At 34.2% G+C, this 21,902-nt stretch overlaps 3 protein-coding genes across 3 annotated transcripts; all 3 read right to left on the reverse strand.

The window, feature by feature from the left end:
- Positions 1 to 8,535: 8,535 nt before the first annotated feature.
- Positions 8,536 to 9,114, reverse strand: LOC140038411 (uncharacterized). Its single transcript, XM_072083763.1, has one exon. It carries the CDS (start codon positions 9,112 to 9,114, stop codon positions 8,536 to 8,538), a length of 579 nt encoding a protein of 192 aa, XP_071939864.1.
- Positions 9,115 to 9,122: 8 nt separating this feature from the next.
- On the reverse strand, positions 9,123 to 10,067 carry LOC140038415 (uncharacterized). Its single transcript, XM_072083768.1, has one exon. The coding sequence runs from the start codon at positions 10,065 to 10,067 to the stop codon at positions 9,123 to 9,125; it is 945 nt and encodes a 314-aa protein (XP_071939869.1).
- Positions 10,068 to 13,636: 3,569 nt separating this feature from the next.
- LOC140038418 (putative disease resistance protein RGA3) lies at positions 13,637 to 14,821 on the reverse strand. Its single transcript, XM_072083772.1, has one exon. The coding sequence runs from the start codon at positions 14,819 to 14,821 to the stop codon at positions 13,637 to 13,639; it is 1,185 nt and encodes a 394-aa protein (XP_071939873.1).
- Positions 14,822 to 21,902: the final 7,081 nt, after the last annotated feature.

Below are 21,902 nucleotides of genomic sequence, written 5' to 3' on the forward strand. Positions count from 1 at the left end.
ATATAATAACATGATAAAGTTTTAATAAATTTACATTTGGGATACAAGAAATAATAAGAGTTAAAGCCCAAACAAAATGAGAAATAATATAACAATAAAAATGACAAAATTAGTATAACAATTAATATAAGAAAATCAGTATGATTGGACTTTTTGGGAGATTGTTCATAAAAATGGGATCCAACAATTATAAATGAGAATCACATGCATATATAATCTATTGTATAATTTAAATTAAATTTAGTCCATGTATAAAATGGTCCTAAAATAATTAGTACACTATGATACAATGCTATTTTAACAACAAATTTTTTTTTTTACTAAAAGTCTCAAATATCCATGACATACGTATGAGGGAAATTTTACCATATTTGTATCTCACATCTAATCATTAAAGTTAATTTGAGAAAAAATATTTTTGACAATAGAATTATTTTGAATTTAGTTAACAAGTTGAGATTTTTTAAACAATAAAAGTGAAATATTTTGGGAACTTAGTTGTTTATTTTCCCATAATTAAAAATTGCTATATTTTTGCAATTGTTGCCATTGACTTTTCATTCTGTAGACTAATTATTATCAATGCAAAATTAGTTTTATTAACAATAATTGAAGTTCCATTGATCTGAGGATTGGCATTCTATTGCTATTATTTTATATGTAAATATTTAACCTAAGCAATAAAATAAATAATAGCTACTTAAAAAAAGGAAATTGGTGCTCAATTAATTGTGGCGTAAAATATTAGTATACAATTAAGTAGAGCTTGAAATGGAATTAAATTTATTTAGTATTTTACTGCTAACAACTTTGACCACATCTAATGGTTAAAGAAAAAATAAAAGAGATGTAGAGATTGGGATTGGTTCCTTAGTGTGAAAAAGAAAAGTTCCTCTAAAGTAATGCTGCATGAAATTCTGGATGCATATGAAATTAGAAATATGATAACTTTGTAATTCATTCTCATTCATGATGAATTTCTTCAATTCTATATAGAATCATAATTTTTTTCGTTCAGTACGAAAATATTATTTTTTTGTCATATTGATGGCTTTGCTTTTAAGATTATCTACATGTCGGTGGTTAGTATTATTGACAAGATTAGAGGTCATGGAAAATGTTACTAATTTTAGGAGAAATTATGTATTGTAAAAATGGTTTAATAATTTTCTACTAAGCATAACTACTACATACAAAAAGAAAAGATATTTGATTTTATTTTGCTTTGATTAGAAGGACTTGTATTGGTAATAAAGGAAATTTCAATTCAACAATCAACGTACACATGATTACAGTAATTTTTTAGTCAATTAGACTAATATATGCCATAAAGTAGTAAGATTTAGTCATTTGTGAATTGATAATTTTAACAGTTTACATAACATTCATCTATAAAAAATTATGATTATTATAAAATGACATTTTATAATAATTTACATACCATTTGCCAATAAAAAAAGAGTTTGATAGAAAAAATATAGAAACAAATCCATAATGTAAATGATACAAAGTATGTTTGAAAGTCACAGAACTTAACATATGGGTAATTTGACTATAATTTTCAAAGATTATGCTACATTAATACAACTTTAATTTTTATACTTGTGACCCAGAAAATAAATTTATTAAAATTTTACCATTTTATTAAATTCATAGGCATTAATATATGAAAATTGTGATGTATAAGTAAGTGCTATTTTATATACAACTCGAAAAATTTGTTGTTATTATAATACAACTTTAACTTTTATACTTGTGACCCAGTAAATAAATTTATTAAACCTTTATCATTTTATTATACTCATAGGTATTAATATATGGAAATTGTGATATATAGATAAGTGCAATTCTATATATAACTCGAAAGATTTGTTGTTATTGTCATCCAAACTTTCGAACCTTTCACAAATTCTAAAATAATTCAAAATTTATAATATGAAAATTTTTTCTTACATATTTTATAAGGTCATGTGCAAAAAAAAAAAAAGTTTTCATAGTATATTTAAAATGCTTAAAACATATAACATTTATAAATGATACATACAATTGTGTATCATACATTTACATTATGAGTAATTACTAACTAAAATACTAAGTTTCAATCATTAATAAAAAATCTCAGCATTATTTCAAATAAACTTCCTAATACTTGTTACATATTAGTTTTTTAAGTAAAATAGCAAATTTATACCACAAACTAGTAGGTTTTGACCACTAACCAATTTTACTATTCTATCAACAATATTTATTATTAATCTATAAAAACTTACTATTACTTGAACTAAACTTACTCTCCAAAAAGTAAGTTTCGGATATAAAGTAGTAATTTATTTCAAAAAAAAAAGTAAGTTCCATGCATATTTATTGTAATTTACTTTTTGAGACATAAAAGTTACTAATTTATCGAATTAACTTACTATTCTTTATGTAAAACTTACTAACCAAATTTTTAGGTACTATCTTATTTAGGTGACCAGTCCAATAGGTAATTAAATGATCACTAAAAGTATTTTTACCTGTTATATCAGGTAAAAAGAGTTTCGTTACCGCAACAATCGTTACTTCAGACTTTTCCTTTTATTATGTTCTTATGAAGCGTACTCACTAGCGGAGAGATGTCTTGGAAGTCAACATGTGTGAGGTCCGTTTGTTTGGTTTGTCTCGAGAGTTTACACGTCACTCGACCACATGTGTATAGGGGTGGCAATGGGGTGGGGGATCCTTCCCCCGTCCCGTTGTTAAATAACTTCCCCCGCCCTTTGCCCCCCACCGCCCGCTTCGCCCCCGCCCCGTGTCCCCCGCAATCCCCCGCAGGGAAAGAAATCGAAGTGGAAGACTTCATCTATCAAAGTGCCTTCAGACACTTTGTAGTTAAGGGGAGACTTGTTTGCGATGCTTCCTTTACTCGTCGGAGGCTCTCTTGCCAGATCAGTGGCTAATGGAGCAGAGACGGTAGTGCCCAGGCTGGGAGCAGGAGCGTGAGTTGCGGTCGATCTGAACTCTGGAGGTGAGATATAGTCCGTCAAGAAATATGGTGACCTCTGTTTATGTGTCTCAAAGTTTGTTGCTTTTGATCCAATTGTTGAGGGCCAGCTTCCCGGCGAGATCGCTGCCTTGGAGCGGCTAGACACCAACGATCTGGATATGTTGCGAGAGTGGAGGTTTGCGTTGGTGGTGGAAACGATGTGCTGATGTGCTGCCAGGCAGTGCGGACAGCAGCCGTGCAGCTAAGGGAGGAGGAGATGATGGCAACGGGTTGAACTCAGATTCAGAAGAAACCGTGATCCAGAAGAAACCGTGATCTACTGCCCAGACTGGTTTGCAGGTATATTTTTAAACCAATAGAAGAAGATAGATGCAAGTCCCACACAAAGAAGAAAGGAAGAAAAAGGAGCCGACGGTGGATGGCCTGACCTACAGCTCGAAGAAAAATTTGGGATTGTTGTGTATATATATATATATATATTTTAATGTACGCGGGGACGGGGCGGGAATGGGGCGGATGTATGTTGCCCCGTCCCCCGCCACATTTTAAGACGGGGGATATATTTTGCCCCCGCCCAATTTTTATCCCTGCAGGCACCCGCACCCGTTGCCATCCCTATTTGTGTACATGGGCATCCTCAAAATTGGATGGTGTATGTCACACACTAAGTGTTTTAATCTTTCATTCACTACTAGTGAGTTAAATAACCACCAGCAGCTTGGGCTGGCAGCGACTGCCAAAGACTTCAAAGTTTTGGTCATCATTCGTCACAGTAGGTTGTTTCCTCAAATTCGTATATGTTGGGGCTCACATCATTTATTTGGTTCGATGGTGATTCAAACATCATGATCTTTCCTATAGATTCAGTTGAGCCTCCTCTGAATTAAGTTAGAGTAGTAGTAGAGTAAATAAATGACGAATTACCAAAAAAAAAACCAGTGAGTTAAATGTTTGGGCCCACATTTTTCTACTAATAAAATAACTTTCATTGTATATATAAGTGCAAAGATTGAAATTGGATGAGAAATACATTTCCATTTTGGATAAGTGACAATAGATTTGATACAAATTAAAAAGAAAAGTATGACACTTTCAATAGGACAGACGAGTAATATATCGATGAATATGTAAAAATTGGCATCTCTAAGCATTGAATCAATGATTATAATTCAGGAGTTAGTATTATGCAAGTTTGGATGAACAAATGAATTTTGATGCAGATGCTGATCATACATACAGGGCAAGAACAACGTGCAAATCAGATGATTCGGGTAAAGAATATGTACAAACAAGGCAATCAATCTGAAAACTAGTAGCGAGCAATACGAGGGTCAAGGTCCATCTGCTTCCTTGTTTTCCCAGGAAATAGATCCTTGGATATGATCAAACAAGGAAGAAGACCAATCAATGTTGTGAATGGAAATCGAGCCACTGCATCATGCCTTCCAAGTGAGACAATAACCTTCCCATCCGTTCCCAGTTTTCGTTCATCCTCCTTGTATAAAATGACTCAAAATAGATTAGGTTTCATGCACTAAAAAAACTCAGATTAATAATATCATTGCCAACTGTTGGATTCAAGATGGAGAAGGCTTCAATCAAGTCCGGTCTCTTTGTTGCTCTCTTTGTTCTTCCAATCTGTTAGTCTCTCCCTTTCTCTGTTGATCTTCTCATCTACACTGACAATCATCGCTTGCTTTCCTCTCAGAAAAAGTCATTTATTTATTTATTTATTTATTTTGCAGTATCATCACTGCCAATGATGAAAGGGATGGAGGCCAATCTGACGACACAAAGTTTCAAGCTCTGGACACAAATTTAGGTCTACTAAGACACAAAATACTAATCCAAGAATTAGACCTAAAAAACCAAAATTCCGTAGCAAAGCTGCTCATAGAGCATTGTTTTTAAGCTCAAAATTGATTGTTCCTCCGTTTTCTTTCTCTTGTCCCTTTATTCATGTTAGTTTCAGCCAAAATTAGAGCAGAACAGCTTTTATATAAAAGATGAGAAGAAATTGAAGAAATATGAAACTTACAATTCACTGGTCAGTCCAAGAATTGATGAAGCTTCTCTATAAAGAACGGTGACTGGTGGAATTATTGAAGACTTGAAGTTGCAAAAAGTTTTGGGATGGAGCCTTAGATATAAGCTCCATTCCGGTTCCAAGAATTTCTTTATGGAAGACAGAACTTTTTTATTATTGGCCTTTCCATGCAAAGTGATTTCCTCTATTTCCGGCCAATTTTTCCATGCTCCGGTTCCAAGAATTTCCGCTGCATTCAATCAAGCACATTGAATTTAAATTCTATTTTTTTTCAAACTTTGGCAGGAGCAAGGATTTCGTTGCATGTAAATCTAGATACATACTCGTTGCGATATTTTGTTATTGCTTGCTACGAATTCTGGTCATAGTTGATTGTAGAATCATTTCTTGTGGGAACTAATTATTTACATTACATACTATCAACTCCTTAATTTAGGTTAACTTAGCACAATTGCAGATGCAAACCGAGAAATAAGCCGCTAGCACTAATTGAAGTCCACAACTAAAATCTCACGGGTAAGATCTAAGCCATCAAAGTCTCACCCAAACTCTTTTCTTTCCCTTCTCTCTAGAACTCTTTCAATCAAGATTTTTTCCATCTCTCCAATGAAAGAGAGACCAAATTTGGTCTTTCCCCATGAGAGGAAGTACTTTTTATAGTTTTTAGTTTTTCTTATATGAATAAATTCTTTCCTAGGATTTTCTAATGAGATAATTCTTCTCTCCTAGGATCTCCTAGTGAGAGTTTTATTTTCTTTTGGATTTTTCATTGTAAGAGTTTTTTAGGGTTTTATCTTTGTAAAATTTGAGATTCTGTAAATCTAAAATCTACTTTCTCATATATACAATTTCTCCATTATTATCATCTCTAAATTTCTCTTTGGACTTGAATTAGTTTTAAACAGATCTAATTATCAGCAAACATGCACTGATGTATTAAGCTACAATAACTCATCCGAATAGAAGATATATGGGAGCATCAATGTTATCTTTATTTGTATTGTTTTCTTAGATCTGCTATATCTATTGATTTCAGATATATATATATATATATATATATATATCTATGTCATGTTTATTTGATGTATTTTCTACCATTAGTACAAATTTGTTTGAATGAAATGATCTTTTCTATCAAAAAAGAAAAAGGTCTCACATTTACCGACTTGTATATGCTCGTTTTTTGAAATCAAGTGGTAAAATCTTTTATTATATATATGGTTTTATACGAAGACAAATAGTAAACCGTTATACATCTTTGCTAGACTAGCACGGAAAGGGTATGAATCTCTTGCCACTCTTTACCCCTAGCCTACCTTATTTTCCTCTATACTAAAAGGATGTACTTTAAGGTTTTGATTTCCATTTCAAGCTGTGCTAGTGTGACACAAATTTACAATTTTGAAACTTATAAATGGTCCACGGCTAAGATTTAAGGCATTAAAGCCTAATACTATGTATAGCATGATTTGTCTCGTATCTTGAAATCAAGTGATAATAATTATATGGTTCTATTTAAAAAGTAATGTAAACAGTCGTATCTTTGTTAGACTAGTAAAGAAAGATACATGTTGAATCCCATACTACTGTTTATAGTTTTAAGGGGTTATATATAGTTTTTAAAATCCTAGAGGGGTTAAAGTGTACTTTAGCCAAAATAAATAAATGTTCAATGAGCCAGGCATAAATATCCGAAGATCCAATTTTCACTATTGGCAAGATTAAACTAGAAGGTTAATCTGCTTTTCAGAATCCAAAGGCTTCAAACATCATATAAAATTCCATTCAACAAATTTTAATCATGAAGCCATCTAGTGAGACTAAGGCTCCGTTTGATAAAACTGAATCTGAATTCTGAATTCTGAATATTGAAACAATTAATTTGCTGAATATTAAGCACTGAAAAGAGATATATGAATATCTGAATCTTAATGCTGAATATATTTTTACTGTTTGACAAACATTTATAACTTAATGCTTAATAAGCTAAATTGTACAATTTTGCCCTTCTATCTTTTAATCCAAAAAGGAAATAGAACCTATGATTTAATTAGCTTAAAATTGTTAGGTATGAAAATGACAATATTTATTTTTAAATCAAAGTAATATAAAAGAAGAAATATATTATGGAAAAGTCCAAATATCGGTGCAAATATATTTTTAAATCAGAGTTTGATAAGAAAAGTCCAAATATAAGCAAAAGGAAGCTGCAATAAACAAGTTTTAAATTCACACCAAATTATATAGAAATTTAATTACTTCAATGGAAAAATGTTGAAGCAAAACAACAAATAATCAATGCCACTTACCTTGGAAATAATGAATTTGAGATCGGTGAGTACGGTAGCAATAAAAAAAATTGGGAGGAAAAAATGACAAAATTATGAAAGAGTAGAAAGATGGAAAAAGATAAGGAGTAGACAGATGTGAGGAGCATGGAAAAATTGTAAAAAAGTAATTAAATAGGAAGAAAATAGAAGTAGAAAGCCATTAGACAAAGAATGTCTGGTTGTTTAATTAGATAAGGATTTTGGATAGAGAATATTAGGTTGTTTAATTAGATAAGGATTTTGAATGTAATTAACAAACAAGGATAGATTTGGTAGATAAGATAAAGTAGTTGAAGTAAATCTCTTGATTCTTATCAAATTAAGCATTCAGTTACGATTCTTGTGCTGAAAAAAATACATACAAATTCAGCACCACTTAATAAGTTCAGCAGAAAAATTTTTATTTATCAAACGCTCAAAACATCTGAATGTCTGAATGAATTCAGTTTCAGCACTTTTTTATGTTATCAAACAGACACTAAAAAATGCTATCCTTTATGTACAATGGCGACAATTAACAAGCTTCAGACAGTTAATGATCATGACGAAGTTATACAAGTCTGGGAGAATGCAAAAGCTTCAACCATTAAAACTAAAATGCTCCAGATGACAATCTGTTTCTCTTTTAAGGAGCTTTACTCCAACATAGCTCCTAATGGAGATCATCAGAGAGTTGAGGCATCTTCAAAGGGTTAACATTTTTGGTAAAAGAAATTTCCTGCCACTCTACTTCATAAAACAGACTGCGAAAAATTATCAGAATGTTACCTTACAGTACTGCTTCAATTATGACCGGCCAACAAATCAAATTATTAAGTATGTACATCGGCCAGGAAAGGTGTCATTTGGTAACCAGAGGAATGAAAAAAGAAAGTGCTTAAAATCATTTTGAGTTCCAAAATGCTGATAATCTTTTGATGGTTCAAAGAAGAAGATCAAGTCCACAGCTTTAATCTCTTTCAATCTGTGAAATTACGCTTTCTTAATGACAACAATTAGCTTATAAATTGAAAGGAAACCAATATTTACAGAAAGGAATAGAGAAATCAATGTCCACTGAGAACAAATTTAGTGAACTAATGAGATTAAAAGAAGGGACCAAGAAAAGCGAATACATTAGAGAGAACAAAGCAGAGGTGAAAATCTTACAGGACGACTTAGAAAGATGAATGTTAATCAATATCAAGCTCCATGTGTGAAATCTTTGACCACTCTGAGTCGTCCCCACTTTCAAAATTGCACCTATCGATTAACAGAGAACAATCAATAATCCGCAGATATGTTAATTTAGTGAGGCGTCTCATGGCAGCCATGGAGGGCAAATATTGAAGCTCTTCGCAACTCTCTAATACTAGTCTTTCAAGAGACGCAAGGTTCCCAATCCAATGTGGTAATGCTTTAATTCTTCCAAAGTCGAATAGAGATAGTGACGTGAGAGTAGTCAAGTATTGGAGCTGATGTGGAAGAGACTCCATATCAGACATCCCATTTAACTCAAGCTCACAGAGTGTTGATGATGATATTAATCCAGACCAATCAACCAAGGAGTAATCTGAGAAGGGCCCGATCATCAGTGTCGTTAAGCAAGTAAGAAAGGCAAATCCTTTGGGCATATCATTGATCAATTCGGGGCAATTGGTTAAGATGCAGGTCTCGAGAGAAGGCGTCTGTTGCAAATCAAGTGGAAAGGAGACCAGATTGGGACATTCATACACCTGAAGGCTCTGACGAGGTGAACAGGACTCTAGCATTTCACTGGCTATATGGTCAACCCATCACAATCAGAAATTGTCAAACTCTTGAGAGACTTGAGGAGGCTTTTCTGTCCATCGTTCCGATTTTCTCCAAGATCAATTAGGGGGCATACCCGTATAGACAAATCACGCAAGGCCTGGAACTTATACAGATTTTCCGGCAACTCCCTCAAATTATCACAGTCAAACAATTTTAAACTCTCAAGACAGGTGCCGCAATTTAATCTTCTTAGACTCGTCACATTGGGGCAATACGACACTTGTAGATGTTGAAGACTTGGAAAATGACAGAGTCGCTCAACCATTTCACTCGGTAGAAGCTCACAACCATCTCCTAGAGTCAAAGAACTCCCTTGGTGGCTACCATCTTCTGAATTCAAAGGTCTTTTCACCAAATCGAGAGATTCTCTATGTTGATGAGCTTCAGAATTATGTCGCGAAGACATACTTCCATCTAGTTTGAGTGACGAGAGAGTGGTTATATTGTTTAAAACCTTTTCTGCCAGAGAAGAGTGGCAATAGAATCTGATTTCGAGCTCCTCAAGAGTTGGAAAATGACTAGGAGTTGGAGCAGTGGTCAGTTGGGAGCAACCACTGATAGACAACCTCTTCAGCACACGAAATGCAGCTACATCTTCATCCGTTGTTGATCTCACTTCGTCTGGGTCCCTCCACTCAACCAAATTCACCATCTCTTCTAGAGTGAGACTTTTAAGGGCTGGAAAGAATTTGCATTCACTAGTGCTCCCTCTTCCATCCTGCTTATCAAAAATACCATAGAATGAAAGGCCAATGCATGTTAAGTTTTCCAATTTACTCAAAGAAAGAAGTTGGAGGAATGCTAGTTCTCCTAGCCCAGCATGGAGTTCTCTGCATCTGTTGCAACCTGTTAACTCCAGGGACACTAATTTCGACAAATTCATAAACCATTGCAGAAATTGGTAACCCATAAAATCTTGAATTTCTGACACTTGTAAATAACTAGTAATGGAGCACGTGCTTTAACCGTGAACATGATGCTTTTAGATTTTTTTCCTTTAAAATTTCTAAAAAATTAATTATTTTGAAGGAATAAATGTAATTGAGACAAACAAATGTAATATTTAATATTTATATTATTTGGAACTTAGTGTGCCCTAACCAATACAAATGTACAAGCAATAAACCATTCATTGTTCCAAAAGCACTTTTATTTTGTAACAATATCAATATTTTTTGTATTTTGGTTAAATATAGATGACCTAAATGTTCATTTTTATGCCATTTGAGTTTAATTTTTTTTAATAATTTGTTGCTCCCCTTTAAATCAGTCTATGAAATGTTTATTAGTTTTAGTGAGACTTTCTAATTATTGCTACTTTTTTGCTAGCTGTGGATTGTAAAATGATCAATTGTACTATTGTAATTATAATAGTATCTAAACATATTGAAATTCCATTGTTCGAATTTAAATAGCTTAACTTTGAAGAGAAATGTTTTGATTTAGTGAAACTTATTTGCATTTCTTATTGATGACATGCTTTATGATAATAGTGTTTATATGATTAAAAATTGTAAGAAATTAAAATTATTTATTATATTATAGTCAACCTGGACTTGGATATATTTTTATTCATCTTTGAAGTACTCCTTGAAATTGATATTTATAAAAAAATGTTTTTTTTGGCTTAATTCACCATAATTCAAAGGGATGTTTCACCTTTGTAATTATTATTATGATTGGCATTGATGAATATAATATTCATAAATTATAGTTTAATACTGTTAGTTGTTACAGGAATATGACTGATAAAATTCATTAAATTTAATCTTTATTGCAATTTAAATAAATAAATTCCCAACATAAAACTCTTTGCCTACCTTGGTACTCCATTTGCTACTATATATTGGATTAATGTTTTTTAACTCAGTACCAATATACATAAATTAAAAAGGTGCTCTTAAAGCTTAATTTACTTATATCCTAAAAATGAAAAGGCTTGCAATACTTTTTAGGAGACTCATAGTACCAATTTGTTATGTTTTGTTTCATATTTGAAATATATACTCTCTAAACTTGGATTTTGTAAATAAATTTGTTCTTCTTTCTTTTGATAAATGAAAAAAAAACTAAGGAATCTTTCATTTTTGTAACTGCTTGCATGTTTGATATTATTTATTAATGATGAAATGCAACACAATTTGTTCATTTATTGGAGAGGAGTGTAATTTTGGCATCACAAAAACTAATATCATTTTTCGCTTACACTATTAACCACTAAGATTCACCATATTTTATTATAATTTATAAATAAAATTTGTTCTTCATTTTTTGATTTAATTCTCTATAACTCAAGGGAATGTTTTTCATTCTTGTAATTGTTAGCATAACAGATATTAATTATTGATGAAATGCAATGAATTGGTTGTTTCTTTTTTGGTTTAATTAACCAGAATTATCACAATTCAAAAAATGTTTCTTTGTAACGGTTAGCATAATTCTTATTAATTATTAAGGAAATGCAATGTAATTTGTCCATTTATTAGTGTCAAGGGTAATATTGGTATCACAAAAACTAAGACCAATTTTTACTTACACTCACACTAAAGGTTCATCATGCTTTTTATAATATCTTAAAATATATTATTTTTCAGATACTAAAAATTTTTTATGAAATTTTGATCTTCAACATCGTGATATAGTATTTTTATGTTATTTATTTTTTTAAGCTAGTTACTTTTAAAAATTTTATGAAATGAAAAGAGGCAGAAAACATTCCAATGTAGTTGACATATCCCTTAGGATTGAATTTGAAATCATGAACCAAATACTTTTTGATTTATAGCTTGAACTCCAACATATCAAATATTGATAATATCATGTTTTACCAAAATTATTGTATATTCATGACTCTATTGCATATAAACCACAATCATCACAATTTTTTATAAACGAAGAATATAATTAAGTTAAAAAAATAAACATTAATGTAATTTGATTTCTTTGTATTATGTTAATTCTATTTTTGTCAATAATGGAGTATAAATGATCCACCACGTAAAGTTTTTTTGGCTTGTGCATTCTAACAATTGCAATTTTATAGATAGAGATAGTTGGAGTTTTTCTATTTTCCTTTTTCTTTATTCATGTTTTTAGCACAATCCAATGCGAAGCAAGAGCAACAACAAGTCTACTTTTTTCATATGAGCACAATATTTTTTGTTTTAATATTAGTTTTTTTGATGATTATGAAATTGGAATGAGAATTGTGGCTAATTAATAATTTTAATATTAATTTTTTGTATATTGCCATGATTTAGTTTTTAATTGCCAACTTTTAATCCATAACCACTATCATTATTATCAATTATTGGAATGCATTAAATCTGTCTAATTACAATTGTCACTATAAATGAAATTTACTTAATTTTAAAGCTTTTCATTTCATAACTGCTTCCATTATTCACTAATATTGCAATATAATAAATATATGTAATCATTAGAAAAACAAGAGTATTTTGGATATCACCAAAAACAATTTGGATATCATTTTTATTTTATCATTCTTCATTTTATATTTACTCTTATTATAATTCTTATTTTATCATTAGAGATGGTTTCTGACTTGATGGATGGATTTGGTTTGCTCAAACCAATACAAACGAAGCATTACTATATTATTGCCAATAACAATGTTTGTCTTCCCCTGGATATCAGTGATTTGGATGTTGTCTTTGGTATTACTTGAATTGTATTCTAACATTTTAATTCATTTGCTATTTACTTTATGTCATTTTATAAATAGTTTTCAATTTTATTTTAGTTTTTCTTGTTTTGATCGGTTACTATTAATGATAATAGTGGTTTGTATGGTGCTATTTTAGATTTCTTTTTTCTAGTTTAACATTGCTATTTCAGTTATAAAGGTGTCATCATTTTTTGTATATTGAAATTTCATTGGGTGTAACATAAAAAATTCTTCATATTGGTAAAAGTGCATAATTGTAAAATTTGCTCGTGATAGTTGTGTGAAGATATACAGATGAATAAGGGTTTTCTTATCATTGTATGTATCTCCATTTTCTAGAGAGTAGCTATTTTTTGAAATTGATTTTTTTTAACAATCTCAACTAATGACTAATGAGAAAATTTTCATGCTTCAATTAAGAAATTTTGATACATATAATAATAGGAGATGGAGTCCAAGGGTAGGTAAATAGTTTTTAATGAGAAATTTTTAATTATAATTACCAAAACCATTAAAATGTAATCAATTGGAGTGTTTTATTTCTTTTAATTAGTGCCACATTAAAATGTAATAATTCTAATTAAAAGACATGAGGGTAATTTAGGGATAACAAAAACTAAGATAAAAAAGTGCTTACACTTGTACTCCCCAATACCAACATTCATACTTTTTATATAGTAATGATAATGATAATGATAATGATGATAATGATAGTAATGATAATGATAGTGAGGTTGGAGACCTTCCAACACAGCTCCATCGCCGTTATCACTCTCCCGATCCCCACTTCCCTACTCGAATACCAACCTAGACAGATTTGACTTGTCAATTAATTTTGCTAGTGCAGCTCCTTCTTTACTCTTTACTAACTTAAGATTTCTTATCACCAACGATCCTTTGAGATCTTTCAAGGTTCCAAGCTCTTCAACACCATGACCCTTCTCTTCTCCTATGTTAAAGAACTCTAATGTTTGAAGGCTAGTCAATCGTCCCAGTTTGATCGGCATTTGGAGTTCTGCATCACTATGATAATAGTGAAGATGTCTCAAGCTAATCAAATTGCTTGTGCCCTCTGGAAGACCTTCATGAAGTTTTTCACCATTGATCCTCAGTGTTTGCAAGTTGTAAAGCTTGCAAAGAGATTCTGGCAAAGTTGTAATACCAGAATCTGATATATCAAGAAACCGTAAATGTAACAGGCTGCCAATGGAGTTTGGCAGCACATTGACATCTGGTCCAGCCAATTTCAGAACATGCAAGTACTCCATCTTTGATAACATGTTATCAGATATGCCATTCTCTAGAAATAATGTGCGAAGTGAGGTTGGAATTTTCTCTGTGATATTTTTTGCCTTTGCTTCAGATGAGTACAATGCAAGGTAGCTGTACTGATTGCTGCTTTTAGGATTCAAGATTGATTTTGCAAAATCATGCACAAGATCATGCATTTTATAATATGTTCTCTCCTCTTCTTCTACTTTTTCCAACAAGGAAGCCTGCAGCAAAATTCTCAAATAGTCACTCCCTATTTCCTCCATCACACTTCCATTTTGGTGGCCTGGTTGAAGAAAGCCTTCCGCCATCCAAAGCTCAGTTAATAGATCTTGTTCCAATTCAGTATCCTGGGGGAAGATCGAGCAGCATGCAAAACATTTCTTGACTGATACAGGTGACAAATGATCAATACTCACCTTAAGTATTTGCTCGATCTCACCTTGATCTCCATCCAAGAGACTCTTCTCCACAATAGACAGCCACTTTTCCTTTCCCTTGTTACGTAACATACCTTCAATTAAACTTGCTGCTAGTGGTAGACCATCACCACATCTTCTAAGAATTTTCTCCTTTAATGCTTCCAATTCCTTTGGCACTCCTTCCCCTCTAATTGCCTTTTCTTTCAGAATAGACCAACACTCATCGTCTGCTAGCCTTCCCAAGATATATGGACCATCATTCATCTTCATATGCATAGACATTGCATCAGCTACTGGGTCCAGACAAGTAGTAACAAGACACCAGCTTCCTTTGGTTGGATTGAGTCCCTCCAAAGTGGTGAAAAAGTCATTCCACAATCCTTCTTCATGATTCCACACATCATCAAGAACAAGGAGAAATCATTTTCTCGCAATTTCTCCTCAAATTTCTTGAACAATAGCATCCCTACCATCCACTTCAACTTTTTTCCTTGTCAATGTTCCAAAACGAATTTGAACAGCTCCATTAATTCAATTTCTTTAGCCAGGCAAATCCAAATCTTCTTGCCAAAATGCTCATCAATTTGCGGATTATTGTACACTGATTTAGCGAGAGTTGTTTTTCCCAACCCTCCCATGCCTGTTATAGGAACAACAGAAATAACTTTATCAGAGGGGCTCAACATCATGTCCACTATCTTTGATTCATCGCTGGCTCTTCCCACAACATTTGGAACAAGAATAGAGTCAGCCTGTCGGTTTGTGGCGGCTCCATCGGCAGCTGGGAGTGCGGCTTCAATTTGGTACTTCACAACCAATCCCAACTCGTTGGCTTTACCGTTGATCCTGTCTAGGTTGGTGTTGATGTCCCTGATTTTTGAAGCCAATCTCGAACGAAAAACAATCGTACTAAAGCAGGAGAATGAGAAGAAGAAGCATACCTTCCTCTTCTTGACTTGACCACGATACTTCACCTCCTGACGGAGATTTTCATAATTGACCTCATCCAGCACATATTCTGCTTTAAAAACCTCTCCCTCAAGCTGCTTGAGCCAATCTTGGACCCCTGGGCTATGCATTTCCCGTCAGCATCAGCCAAGAAACCTTGGATCGTTTCAGCAGTCGCGCTTATCCTCTCCAACTCCTTTTTGACCCCAAGAATCATACGGATACGATCAACCGCAAGGGAAACAGCAGTCCCCAGCACAAAATTGATAGTTGTATTAATAGCAGCATCAGCCATTTTTTCTTGCTTCGAATTGGAATTAGGAGCAAAAGTTTTCTGTTCTCAGAGAAGGAAGGAAGGATTGATTCAGCAGCAAATAGCGTAAACTCTGTGTAGTATAGAAGCAATGATAAATTTTTCTTTGATCCATGGTGGCGGCCCTTAAAAATTTGAAATTAGCAATAAAAAGTTCTCTTTGTCCGAATCAGACAACAAAAGTATGGCCTAGTAAAGACTAAATCGTAGTAGCAGGCAAGCCTTGTTTTAAATATTTGCCTGGTAAGAAAACCACATAAAAGTGTTATTAATCAGTTAATTCTTTTTTAATCTCGTCAGTTTAATTTAATAATTTGGTCACATATCATATCATGATCATCATTAGTTGGCATTATTGGGACAGACAAGTTAAGGGCAAGTTCTTTCCGCTTTGTTTCTTCCTCCATAATATGATTAAGATTTAATTTAATTTGTGAAGGTTAATTTTTTATTATGGCAAGTTAAGGAGAAGAAAATTTTGATTATTAATCCATTATTCCAAAACTATTTTTACAATTGTTACTTTGTACATGCAGGAACTATTTTACTTCTTAACAATGATATTGACTCAAACTTTTCCATACACTAGTGTAAAAACAATGTGGTGCTTACCCAAAAAAAAAAAAAGAGTTATAAATAAATAAAAATCGCTGACGAATCAAAGCATTTGAACTTGTTTTGGCCCCTACAGAAATTTCAGCTAAATACTTCTTACCCACCAGATTAGAAATCAATTGTCCACCTGCAGTGAATTTGTATTTTTTTTGTGTGTCATAACCAGTAATCATCACGAAAATAGCAAAGCTGAAAATGCTAAAACTTTTAGGGTTCGCTGTTTTTTTTTTCCTCTATCTGTTTGAGAAGAATGGTTTACTTTTTTTTATTTTCCACTGAAAGTTTCAATCAGGCTCCTCTATTTTGAGCCAATTGATAGGGTGTTAATTGTTGGTTATTTTATTATTAATTTTCCCTTTATTTTTGTCAAATATTGTTTTAATTAGTAATATTTACTTATATTTGGTATTTGGACTTAATTCCAGGGATTGGAGCAAGAAACTACAAAAAAATAGGGACTTGCTCCATAAGTGGAAGACTTCAAGAAGGCTCCATCGACCTGGCCCACAAAGAGAGGAAGAGACGGACTGCATTTGCTTTCTGATTTGGAGATTAGAGCTCTACTGGCAATAGGAAACAAGGAGCAATTCGGCAGGACCCCACCTTGTGGACTTGGTTTCTCTCAATTCGGCAGAGTTTCCTTCTTGGACTTTGACTCTTAATTCGGCAGGGCTCCAATTCTTTTGCTCCTTGACTTCTAATCTGTGGGGACCACTAGATAGCATGAGTCATTGCCCTTTGGCTTTAAAAAGACAAACGTGCTGAAGGTTTTCGAATCAATAGTTTTAGCTTAGTTTTTAGCATAGTTTAGTTTTATTCTTTCTTAGTTCCTTTGATGGCCTGGACCTCAGTAAAATTACTTGGATATTTTCTCATGAGGCGTGGCTAAGTTTCTCATCTAGTCGAGGAACAACGGAGGACTTGGTTCTACTAAATTTGTGAGATCAAATTAGTTTTTATTTATTTCCATTATTCACTGGTATTTGTCTATCTTCTGCTTTATGTTCATATGGTTGTTTTATTATTCGATTATCCAGGGCCCGGATTCTAGATTAATTCAATAACCTGAAGCCAATTAGGGTAGTTAAATCCGTAATTGTTTAATTATTCTAAACTGGTGGCAACTGGCATGATTGGGTTTGTGTCAGGAAGATAGACGGGCTAACTTAAAGAGACCCTCGTAGCGTGTTGATTGGTTAGAATTAGGCTCTTCTAATTATTCATGCAATTAGGGAATTGAACTTCTATGGTCGTACCTAGGGTTGTTTCCTGATTAGAGAAATAGTCAACGGTCGTACCTTGGCTATCGACAAATTGAGGAAGAGTTGGTTGTTTATCGCGTGTATGACAACTATAACTAATTTATCAGATAGTAACTGGAATAATCCTTGCATCTGTGATCGAATTAAGTGAACCATCTCCGAAATTGTCTCTTGGCTAGAGTTCGTCCATTATTATTTTTATTGTGATAATTAGTTATTTGAGTTGTAGTTGTTTTATTTTATTTTATTCCAAGTAATTTAGTTACTCTCATTTTCAAAAAACCCCCCATACTTCGGACTCTAAAAGAAATAAATTATCCCCAATCCCTGTGGATTCGACCATGCTTATCACTATCTACAGAAATTATATTTTATTTAAGCAGGTATTTATTATTGCACAGGTTCGACAACCTGTCAATTTTTGGCGCCGTTGCCGGGGACTGGTGCCAGATTAATTTGTTTCTTTTTTAGTTCATTTTATTTTATTTATTTTTCTCTTTTTTTTAATATAGTTTATGGCTTCTAACACTCCGTATTTTGGTGATAGACTGGATTTTGTTTCCAGGGAAGGCAATGAGGCTTCTTTTTTTGCTAAGTTTGCATATTCAGAGGCACTAAACTCTATTAGAGAAAGAATGGCTGCTGCAACCTGTAAAATTTGTTATGCCAGGAATCGTTCAACTGGTATGTGCCCCGAATATCAAGATAATCTGAATGTCCCACTCAATAATTATGGAGATTTTTCACCCTGGTCTCAAACGTGGTATAACCCTAATCCAAACGGGTATGATCAAGGATGGTGGGATAACTCCTATTATAATTATACAACGGGGCCAATGAATTTTCAGCAGTATAAGTCTCAAGAATCGTCATCTATATCAGGTATGTCTCTTGAAGAAATAGTTGAATCAATAGCTACTAATACATACCAATTCCAACAGGAGACACAAATGAGGAATGAGATGATGAAGGATGCAATGAGTAATCTGGCAGATCAACTATGTCTATTGACATCCAGAATAAATCGATTGGCTTCTCAAATGGAAGAATTGCCCTCGAAAACCATTGTTGATCTAGAAGAAAACGAGAGTGCAATTTGCTTGACTAGTGATGAGGAGATGCAAGAGTGTCAAAATGAGAAATCTACAGATGCAGTTGAAAGAAAAGCCGAAAAGGAAGAAATGGAACCCCAACCGCAACCCATTCAAGTGAAAGAATCCAATGAAGAATCATCAAATGTGGTGACACCACCTCCATTCCCTAAAGTGCATTTTCTTAACTCTTACTCTATGATTTCTGTTAATGAGATTGATTTCGTTATACCGGAAGTTTTTGAGTCTCGTGGCAGAAATAAGTTAAGAGTAGCTATGGTCAAATATCTTGAACCGTTGAGTGCTCTTGATGGAGGAGTGGATGAAGAATTGAGATCACTGCTTGATTATTGGGCGCCATCAACTAGTCCATGGAAGACCGTAGCTCATGTGCTCAAGGATTACTCTATTTACGAGGGCTATCAAGACTATATAGAGGATGAAGCACTGAAACGAGCCACAAGATTTTATCCTCCCTGAGCAAACATGATAATGTCTAGCCAAAAACGTTAAAGAAAGGCGCTTTTTGGGAGGCAACCCAAATATTGATTTTATTGTTTTTCGTTGTTAAATTCTTTAATTATGTCGTTTCTTATTTAGATTGTGGTCGGTTTTAATGTTTTCCTCCACTGTGGTCAGGACAGCAATCTTGGCGTGCCCACGCGGTGTTTATAACTCCTGAGGTCAGTGGACATTTATCAATTTTGGCGTGCCTACGCCATGTTTGACGACCCAAAAGCTAAGAAAAAAAAATTTATTATTTATTTATTTATTATTATTATTATTTCTAAAAAAAACAAAAAGGAAGTAAAGTATTTTAGCAATTACAATTTTCGAAATTTGAATTCAAAAAGGAAAAAAAAACTGAAAAAAAAACAAAAATCCACAAAAACTATTTTTTCTTTTCTTTTTCTCCTTTCTTTCTCTTTTCTTCTTTCTTCTTTCTTTCTTTTTTTTTTCCTTTTCTTTCTTTCTTCCTTCTGCCCCCGCTGCTTTCCCTTTTTCCCTTTTTCCTGCGTTTCTTCCTCCATTGCCGCCACCAAACCCAGCTTCCCAGCACGACCACCACCTCGCAGCTCTACCGCGCGCTAGCCCGCCACCAACCGCCGCTGCTCCGCTTCTCCCACCCGCTACCAGCTCGCGGCCAAGCTCCTCTACTGCGCCTCCAGGCCGTCGCCCTGCTCCGCGAGCTCCACCGCACACGCCCCTCCCTCTCCATCCACCTCAGCTCCACTTCACCCACAGACCACGGCCGCACTCTTCTCACCTAGCGTCCTACCACCATCGCAAGCTTCACCCCAGCTTACCGCCACCACCTCCCTCTGCTCTCTCTCCACTTCACACCAGATCACGGCTAATAGCTCCTCCTCGCAGCCCCCAGCTCCTCCACCATAGCGACTCCGTGCGCTCCGCCGCTGCTCCACTGCTCCACCACCCATGGCCATCTGCTTGGTGTCTCTGGCATGCAGCAGAGGTACTTGTTTTTCCCAATTTATTGGCTAATTTTCTAAGGTAAATTACTTATATTTGGGGTACTATTTCTGGAATAGATCTCTAGAGTGAATTGGACACAGGCTTTGGGTTCTATGTTGAGCTTTGGTTTTCGGGTCCCTGTTAAATTATTTTACTGAATTCTTGATGCCCTATGACTGTTGATTTAAGTTGCTAAATTATTCGGGCCTCTGCTGAATTGTAGTTCGCAGAGTTGTGCATTTATTTGTTCAGTCCAGCAACTATAATACTTAATGCATTGATTGCTGATTCATGGCCGTAGTTACTATCCCAATTCATTCATTTGGGACTTCTTTTAGCCCTTGAGATTGATATTTTCTAGACCCTCTGATAGCTATTTTATTTGGAAGTTATCGGGGGTTGACTTTGGGGGTTTGCTGCTTTTGTTGGGCGTTTGTTGCGATTTTGGGTTGGGCATTTAGTTGCTGTTTCTGTGCACCATTGGTTGCGATTTCTAAGAGGTTCTTGTGGCTGATTTAATTTTGCTCTGATTCCATTTTTGTTGTGCACCATTGACTATTGGGCTTTTGTGCTTAAAGTGTTGCTCCTTCTAGATCTCTGAACTGTTGCTGGAGTTACCATTTTCTTGGGTCAATTGCTGATTTTGGCAGGTTGAATTGGGGAATTGACTGTTCAATTGGAGGCAGCTGTTACCATTTTGGGACCAATTGTGTCTATTTTGCTGTGATTTGTGTCTAATTGTGGGTAATTTGCTTGTTAAATTGGGAGGTGCCTATAACGCTGAAATTTGCTTATTGAAGTTAGTTGCCTCTGATTGCCTTGTTTAGGAGCATTTTATCCTTTTGGTTTCCTTTACTAAGCTATTTGGAGCACTTGTTGCATGATTGGACTGCCTTGATTCTGAATTTGACTACATTTGGACCACAGGGGCTCATTGATTGCATTTGTTATTAGTGTTGAGGTATTCGTATAACCTGGGGGTGATTGAATTGTGCCTATTGTTCATTGGGTTGGTTTTAAACAAAAAATTGTTATTACTTTGAAATTCCTATTTCCATTATCTGTTGGCAATTGTAGTCCCTTGTGATTAGAGTGACATCTAGAGATCATGGTAAGGCCAAGATCCGCTTCTAGGTTTAGGACACCTAGACACTCGCAGCCTCCTCCTACCCCAGGGGCTGACGAATGGCACCGGCTCCAGATGCGAGTTGAGCGACTAGCGACTCGGATGACCCACATTGACGTCAACCTACATCACATGCGCAGAATTTGGCAGCATTTATGCCCCATGCAGGCCTTGATCCTCAATTTCCACCTGAACCGCCCCTGTTTTGATGACTTCAGGGAAGTACCGTTGCCCCTCTCTTTTATTCTATTTTTACATTATCACATTGAGGGCAATGTGTGGCTTAGGTGTGGGGGGGTCAGTTTGGGTGCTAGTATTTTTAGTTTTTAGGTTCTAGAGGTTTTTCCTTTGTTTTAGTTTGATATTTATCTCCTTTTTCGTTTATTTTATTTTCTTTTCTTTTTCTAGTGGTCAGTCTTCATATGAATACCAAGTTTGATGCTGGATTGTTGTCTCTAATTCTGCTATTGCCAAATTTATTAATAAAAAGGTATCAAGTTTTTAGTGGCTGAGTTCAGGAACATCTCTTTGGTGA

The sequence above is a fragment of the Coffea arabica genome, chromosome 1c (assembly GCF_036785885.1).
Source record: "Coffea arabica cultivar ET-39 chromosome 1c, Coffea Arabica ET-39 HiFi, whole genome shotgun sequence".
NCBI classification, from domain to species: domain Eukaryota; kingdom Viridiplantae; phylum Streptophyta; class Magnoliopsida; order Gentianales; family Rubiaceae; genus Coffea; species Coffea arabica.